Source organism: Chelonia mydas, chromosome 19 (assembly GCF_015237465.2).
Source record: "Chelonia mydas isolate rCheMyd1 chromosome 19, rCheMyd1.pri.v2, whole genome shotgun sequence".
NCBI lineage: Eukaryota > Metazoa > Chordata > Testudines > Cheloniidae > Chelonia > Chelonia mydas.
Window position 1 is genome coordinate 18,443,886 of NC_051259.2, and position 8,615 is coordinate 18,452,500.

Here is an 8,615-nt window from a genome sequence, read left to right on the forward strand (position 1 = left end):
ACCCAGAGCGCTGGAACAGTTTTTATAGCAGGAGAGGCAAAAGCCATTGAACAAACCTGTAAATGCTGGCTAGGATGGACGCTGTGCATGCAGGGGCTCGGTCCAGCGGCCCTGCTGGGGGCTATGAATTTTGGCATGTGAGGCTGTGGCAGGGGGTGAAAATACTGTTTGGTGGGGATGATGCACGGGAGCCTAAAGGGAGGGGATAGAAGTCCCGGTACTGAGGCAGCCAGGGCTTTGTAAGAGGCTTGGAGCACTGCCAGCAGTATCCGCCTCTGCTTGGGGAAGGAAATTATTTCAGTCAAAAGCAGAAGTGAAAGACACAGCGAAGCCTAGAGTGCCCGATCTCCCCTTACACTCGGATCCCAGCAGAGCCACAGGGAGGGTGCGGAGCCATGGAGCCCCTCTCTTTCCAGCAGTACATCTTGTCCCTGGACATTGCATCCCTGCCCAGGGTGCTGAAGGTTTGTTCCGGGGTGTACTTCCAAGGTGAGTACCTGCCTTCTCCCTGACCACAGCCAGGATGTCTCTGCTGCTGGTGCCAGTGGAGTGGGGCCTGGAGGCCCAGATTTGCAAAGCCTTGAACTCCTTCAGGAGCCGGGGAAGCAGGGTGTGGCCTGTAGTCACGGCAGAACAGGGCTCTCCCATCCCAGCCCAGCCTCACCTCATTCTGTGCTCGCAGCATGGAGTGCTTTGCTAGCAACCGCTCTGCGCCACCTCCCACACCAGCAGGAAGTACTGTGGTGACAACCCCCAGCAATGGGGAAGGGTCCTGCCAATCCATGGGCAGGGAGCCTCACTTGTACCCAAGCAGCTTGTGGAGTGGGCTGTGATCTGACCATTGCAATGCACTGAAACCCCATGCACCCCGCCCCCCCCACAAAAGCCTGTCCCTGCTGAAGTTATACTGGCCCTCCTCTGCCCATGTAACCCCCCACCCAGCCAACCAAAGGGAAATTAATACAATCTGAACAGTGACAAACACAACCCCTCCCCAAGGGGTTTTGACCCGTAACGGAAGAAGGCCAGAGACTGCATGAAGGAACTGAGCTGTTGCTATTGATTTGATGGGGAAGGTTCTCAGCTACTGCACAATGGGCAGCAGCATAAGACAATTCATTGGCCTCTGGCTCCAGAGTCCCTATAAACCAGCGGCGCTGTGCCAGAAGGGCACAGACCTGCCTGCTGAGCTGGGGCTGCCAATTCCCAGGTGGAACACTTCCCGGGGGCAGAGGTCGAGTTGGAGAGAGACACCAGCTAGTGCTAAGGCAAGCAATGTTAAGAAGGAGTTAAAAATACGTAACAGCATGAAAATATGCAGTGAACTCTGCCCTGTAGTGACAGCATATGGGTTTTATGGTGTTGGTTAAGCTTAAGAGGTATTATATTTAAGTCATTGTAGGGTTGTGGCCCTATATTAGATCAAACTGATTTTTAAAGGCATATCTAATTTTTTCTTTCTCTGTGGGTGCATGCATGAGTGTTTGTGTGTGCCTGTGTGTATGTGGGCGTGTGCGTGCCAGCCCGCACATCTCCCTAGAGGGCAGAATTAAGCTTGTTTGCATACCCTAGCTGTGTATTTCCATATTTCAGCATGTTTAGATTTTGTTTCAGTTTAACACTAACTTTGAATTGTCTGGGTTTATAATGGTTGGTTGGGATAATTACACCCTCCCTAGAATGTGTTTTACCCTAAATTACTGACATGTCCTCTCAGCCTTAACTTCATTGGAAGAATTTGCTTGTTTTTTAAATTAAAAATGTCATCTGTGGCCACTGCAGCATTGCTGTAGCGGTGTTGGTCCCAGGCTATCAGAGAGACAAGGTGCAGGAGGTCATATCTTTTACTGGACCAGCTTCATTCGGAATTAGAGGTTGGTTCAATAGAAGATATTATCTCACCTTCCTTGTCCATCCATTACCATTAACAACAAACCCAGCGAGGATGTTCATGGGCGATGATTTGAAGAGCTGTAGAGTCAACACAGAAATGGCTGGTCTAGTTCAGTCTCCTGTCCCCAGCGGTGGCCAGCACCTTCAGAAGAATCATAGAATATCAGGGTTGGAAGGGACCTCAGGAGGTCAACTAGTCCAACCCCCTGCTCAAAGCAGGACCAATCGCCAACTAAATCATCCCAGCCAGGGCTTTGTCAAGCCGGGTCTTAAAAACCTCTAAGGAAGGAGATTCCACCACCTCCCTAGGTAACCCATTCCAGTGTTTCACCACCCTCCTAGTGAAATAGTGTTTCCTAATATCGAACCTAGACCTCCCCCACTGCAACTTGAGACCATTACTCCTCGTTCTGTCATCTCCTACCACTGAGAACAGCTGAGCTCCATCCTCTTTGGAACCCCCCTTCAGGTAGTTGAAGGCTGCTATCAAATCCCCCCTCACTCTTCTCTTCTGCAGACTAAACAAGCCCAGTTCCCTCAGCCTCTCCTCATAAGTCATATGCCCCAGACCCCTAACCATTTTCGTTGCCCTCTACTGGACTCTCTCCAATTTGTCCACATCTCTTCTGTAGTGGGGGGCCCAAAACTGGATGTAGTACTCCAGATGTGGCCTCACCAGTACCAAATAGAGGGGAATAATCACGTCCCTCGATCTGCTGGCAATACTCCTACTAATGCAGGCCAATATGCCATTAGCCTTCTTGGCAACAAAGGCACTCTGCTGACTTAGAATCATAGAATCATAGAATAACAGAGTTGGAAGGGACTTCTGGAGGTCATCTAGTCCAACCCCCTGCCCAGAGCAGGACCAATCCCAACTAAATCATCCCAGCCAGGGCTTTGTGAAGCCTGACTTATATCCGGCTTCTCATCCACTGTAATCCCTGTTGTCAGACATCACTGGTGTGGTGCTCTGCTCTGGTCAATGTTGATAACAGTTGGCTGTGTGCGCGTTCCCCCTGTGTGCTGCCCTGGCTCTGCGCAGATAGCTGACACAGCAGACCCCGAGAGAACCCACAATGACCACAGTCTCTGATAAGGTACGAAGGCACCCGGCCAGGTTTATTGTCAAACGAAGCACAGTAATAGTTCCTTGCAGACGCTACAGGACATACTACGAATGTGTGCTCCCTGACAACAGACCGGCTCAGTCAGTGGTGAGACTCTCCACTGCCCCCCAGGCCAGACAAAGACATCCCCTCAGGGGTGCATTCTTATACACAGGTACAAACAAGTTACACATCACTCCTGACATATCGAGGTACAACCCCTCTGCGTGTTGGGGTGCTGCCTCTCTCCTGGTACAAGTTGATTCGAACAAACGAGTCTGTCCATCATATTATCCTTTTGACCCTGTCTTTTAGGATGGGTCAGCCTGTTCCTCGTTATCTCTGTGGAATGTGTTCGTACCGGACTGTTCTGGTGCCATCCTGGCACCTGTTTATCCTATTAGTGCTTGATCCCCTTTAGATAGGTGTATACGTCCAATTAGCAGCCTTCTTCTTGCCAACTTCTGTGAGCAGGGCCTGCCTCTGGCTCACACCTTAACTTTGCTTTATGTTAGCAAAGTCTTGACCATTCCTTTAGCTCAGGCCTCAGGTCTCATACCGGGCCTGATACAAGGGTTTATATTTCAGGGCCTCATTTTTCTACAATCCCCAGGTCCTTTTCCACAGAACTTAGCCAGTCAGTCCCCAGCCTGTAGCGGTGCATGGGATTCTTCCGTTTTAAGTGCAGGACTCTGCATTTATCCTTGTTGAACCTCATCAGATTTCTTTTGGCCCAATCCTCCAATTTGTCTAGGTCACTCTGGACCCTGTCCCACCCCAGTGTATCTACCTCTCCCCCCAGCTTAGTGTCACCCGCAAACTTGAAGGTGTGAGAAACACCACAGCAGGCAGATGTGGGATAATCTGCCCCATTAAGGCCTCATCCTAATCCCTGCTAGTCAGAGATTGATGGGTAGAGATTTCCCTTCTATGCTCTATAGGTATTTATACCACACTCACCACCATAGTATCTGAGCACTTTCCAGGAGCAGATTAAGCTACATGACTGAACATGGGTCATGTGTTCTTGTTCTCTCAGCCTTTCCCCACAGGGTGACCTGTGCAGAAGAGTATCTTGGTTTGGTAGGGTGTGTTTTTGTTTAAATAAATATATACCTGTTACGAGATGTTTATATTAGAGATGGCAAGGTCAGAGAAATGCCCCTTGCACTTGGGGCAGACAGTTGTGAACTTTGTGATGTTCCCTTCTGAAGAGGGTTGTTAGCATTAACTCTTACAATTAAAGGAACCTCCACACTTGTTTTTCTGATTAGCTTTTCAGGCCAGATTCCCAGGGCATTTTGGCTGCTTTACCCCACTCTGGAGCAGCACAAAGTCTCCAGGATGGACTGGCCAGGTCCAGGGCTTCCAGCCCTGGCATTGCCAGAACAGAAAACTGGAATGTACACACCAGCTTCCCTCTCCTTCCTGCACCCCTCCCCACCCCATTCCCCTGCTCTCACACACACACACAGAACCCCCTTCCTGTCCCCCACATTTCCCTGCTCCATCCTCCTCGCTTCCCCTTGGCCAGTGCTGAGTAGATCTGGCACAATGAGTACTTTTTGGAAAGCAGTATTTAGGCTGAATGGCCATTTTCACTGTTATTTTTAATAACTGAAGCTGTCTCCTTCAGCAGAAGCTTATGAATAAAATCTCCTTCACAGTGACTCCCAAGGAATTGCCATCTTTGCAAGTGTTTGCCAGACCCCATTTCTCCTAGTGGGAGAGGAGCCAAATTGCCCTCAGAGGCAGGTACTCTGGAGGGGCAGGGAAGGAACACTGTGAGGAGCCAGTGAAAAAGTCAATGACCATCTTTGCTAAAGGCAGCCTGTGGCCTCAGTCCCACTGAGACAACAGGAGATGGAAGCTGTTCTGAAAGAGGGCAGTTCTTTGGGGAAGCTGCTGTAGAACAGTGGTTCTCCACCAGGGGTCCGGAGGTCCAGGGGGGGCGTGAGCAGCTTACATGGGGTCCACCAAAATAAACTGGAGAGCAGGGCCGGCGTTAGACTTGCTGGGGCCTGGGTCTGAAGCTGAAGCCTGAGCCCTGCCACCCGGGGCTGAAACCAAAGCTTGAGCAATTTAGCAATGGGGCCCTGGGCACTTGCCCTGCTTGCTACCCCCTAACGCCGGCCCTGACTTTCAATCTACTGGAGATGCAGAAACCCAGTTGTTGTGGCACAGGTGGGCCGTGGAGTTTTTATAGCATGGGAGGGGACTCAGAAAGGAAAAGGTTGAAAACCCCTGGGGTAGAACATTATTCATCAGCCCTGCTAAAGACAAAGTTTCAATTATGAAGAATCAAAGGATGGAAATATCGATTCATGTAGTTAATGCATGAGATTTGAGAAGTTTTTAACTGTCAGGGAAGTTTGAAGGTTCCATGTTATTCTGTTTTTAAGATCATTAGGGAAAAGGAAAAGATCTGACACCAGATGCCAATTTCTTAAAGGGCCCATTTCTAAATTCATTTTGACTCCTAAACTAATGAACAGGTTCACTTGTAAAGTTTCAGCAGATCCATTCCATACTCTTATAATTTGTAAGCTCCTGGGGGCAGACACTGTGAGCTCATCTGAGTCTGTGCAGGGGCCAGCACCCTGGGCCCAACCTGCTTCCCCTTTAGTGTGACCACAATAGAAAATGCTACATGATAGTAAAAGAATAGAGTTCTGGCATCTTCAGCTCTCCATTGGCCTTGTAGTTTATAAACTCTGCATGCTTGCTGTGCTCTTCACACTTACTGCACGCTCACAATGTTTGTGAAAGATTATAATTTCCAGAACCTTCCTCACAAGGGACAGTATTCTAAATATAGGAATTCTGAGCCAAGCCCTGGAAGCAGAGGGTGGAGAACTAAGGGGAGTTACGCATAGCAGTTTACCACTGATGCACTCTAGTTTTTTCATAAAAGTTTATTCTTTTCTCGTTCACTGAGTTGAGGAACCCCAATATTAGGACAGGGTGACAGGAGAGCTGGATGAGAGGGTGATTGCAGTACATTTTAATGTTAACTCCTCTGCTTGAAACTGAAGACAGAGGAAAGGGGAGAATGTGGAGGAGCAAACAAAGAACAAGGCTTGTGTACATAGTTTATTAGCCCAATAGTGGTCTGATAGGCTTAAGAAGAGAAGAAAGACAAACATGGATGTGTTACAACCTCCATCCAGTCTGCAACTGCCAGGAAATGTTGCAGAGAAAAAATCTGGACAGAGTTTTGAGACTAGTATTTAGCAGCTATAGGGGCAGAGGAGAAAAATGATAAAAAGAAACCGTCAATCTTTTTGCATATTGTTGGGGAGGAAGCATTAGATATTTATAGCAACTTTAAGTTTGAAGAAAATGAAATCATGAAGTTTAATAAACTACAGACCAAATGTGAGGAATGCCGCATTTTTGCATGCCAAAAAGGAATGAGACCCCTATGAGAGACACAAATTTTTAACATGCATGAAAAAAGTGATGACACTTTATGATGACAATATATCTCAGAATTAAGAAGACTCATTAAAACCTGTGACTTTGGTGAGCTGACAGAGTCTCTCGTCAGAGATTAGAATCATTTGTGACATTAAAGACAATGTGTTAATAGAATCATAGAATCATAGAATCATAGAATATCAGGGTTGGAAGGGACCTCAGGAGGTCATCTAGTCCAACCCCCTGCTCAAAGCAGGACCAATCCCCAATCAAATCATCCCAGCCTAGGCTTTGTCAAGCCTGACCTTAAAAACTTCCAAGGAAGGAGATTCTACCACCTCCCTAGGTAACGCATTCCAGTGTTTCACCACCCTCTTAGTGAAAAAGTTTTTCCTAATATCCAACCTAAACCTCCCCCACTGCAACTTGAGACCATTACTCCTTGTCCTGTCCTCTTCTACCACTGAGAATAGTCTAGAACCATCCTCTCTGGAACCACCTCTCAGGTAGTTGAAAGCAGCTATCAAATCCCCCCTCATTCTTCTCTTCCGCAGACTAAACAATCCCAGTTCCCTCAGCCTCTCCTCATAAGTCATGTGTTCCAGACCCCTAATCATTTTTGTTGCCCTTCGCTGGACTCTCTCCAATTTATCCACGTCCTTCTTGTAGTGTGGGGCCCAAAACTGGACACAGTACTCCAGATGAGGCCTCACCAATGTTGAATAGAGGGGAACGATCACGTCCCTCGATCTGCTCGCTATGCCCGTACTTATACATCCCAAAATGCCATTGGCCTTCTTGGCAACAAGGGCACACTGCTGACTCATATCCAGCTTCTCGTCCACTGTAACCCCTAGGTCCTTTTCCGCAGAACTGCTGCCTAGCCATTCGGTCCCTAGTCTGTAGCTGTGCATTGGGTTCTTCCGTCCTAGGTGCAGGACCCTGCACTTATCCTTATTGAACCGCATCAGGTTTCTTTTGGCCCAATCCTCCAATTTGTCTAGGTCCCTCTGTATCCTATCCCTGCCCTCCAGCGTATCTACCACTCCTCCCAGTTTAGTATCATCCGCAAATTTGCTGAGAGTGCAATCCACACTATCCTCCAGATCATTTATGAAGATATTAAACAAAACCGGCCCCAGGACCGACCCCTGGGGCACTCCACTTGACACCGGCTGCCAACTAGACATTGAGCCATTGATCACTACCCGTTGAGCCCGACAATCTAGCCAACTTTCTACCCACCTTATAGTGCATTCATCCAGCCCATACTTCTTTAACTTGCTGACAAGAATACTGTGGGAGACCGTGTCAAAAGCTTTGCTAAAGTCAAGAAACAATACATCCACTGCTTTCCCTTCATCCACAGAATCAGTAATCTCATCATAGAAGGCTATTAGATTAGTCAGGCATGACCTACCCTTGGTGAATCCATGCTGACTGTTCCTGATCACTTTCCTCTCGTGTAAGTGCTTCAGGATTGATTCCTTGAGGACCTGCTCCATGATTTTTCCAGGGACTGAGGTGAGGCTGACTGGCCTGTAGTTCCCAGGATCCTCCTTCTTCCCTTTTTTAAAGATTGGCACTACATTAGCCTTTTTCCAGTCATCCGGGACTTCCCCCGTTCGCCACGAGTTTTCAAAGATAATGGCCAAGGGCTCTGCAATCACATCTGCCAATTCCTTTAGCACTCTCGGATGCAACTCGTCCGGCCCCATAGACTTGTGCACGTCCAGCTTTTCTAAATAGTCCCTAACCACCTCTTTCTCCACAGAGGGCTGGCCATCTACTCCCCATGTTGCGATGCCCAGCGCAGCAGTCTGGGAGCTGTCCTTGTTAGTGAAGACAGAGGCAAAAAAAGCATTGAGCACATTAGCTTTTTCCACATCCTCTGTCACTAGGTTGCCTCCCTCATTCAGTAAGGGGCCCACACTTTCCTTGGCTTTCTTCTTGTTGCCAACATACCTGAAGAAACCCTTCTTGTTACTCTTGACATCTCTTGCTAGCTGCAGCTCCAGGTGCAATTTGGCCCTCCTGATTTCATTCCTACATGCCCGAGCAATATTTTTATACTCTTCCCTGGTCATATGTCCAACCTTCCACTTCTTGTAAGCTTCTTTTTTATGTTTAAGATCCGCTAGGATTTCACCGTTAAGCCAAGCTGGTCGCCTGCCATATTTACTATTCTTTCGA

At 48.1% G+C, this 8,615-nt stretch overlaps 1 protein-coding gene across 1 annotated transcript in view; it reads left to right on the top strand.

Annotated features, from left to right (window-relative positions):
- The first annotated feature begins 299 nt into the window (after positions 1 to 299).
- The window catches only part of THEMIS2 (thymocyte selection associated family member 2), a 25,870-nt gene continuing 17,554 nt past the window's right edge, over positions 300 to 8,615 (top strand). Inside the window, exon 1 of the mRNA XM_007066088.4 lies at positions 300 to 489. Coding sequence (XP_007066150.2) covers positions 396 to 489 — 94 coding nt within the window. The 5' untranslated portion in view covers positions 300 to 395. The remainder of the gene's footprint in view (positions 490 to 8,615) is intronic.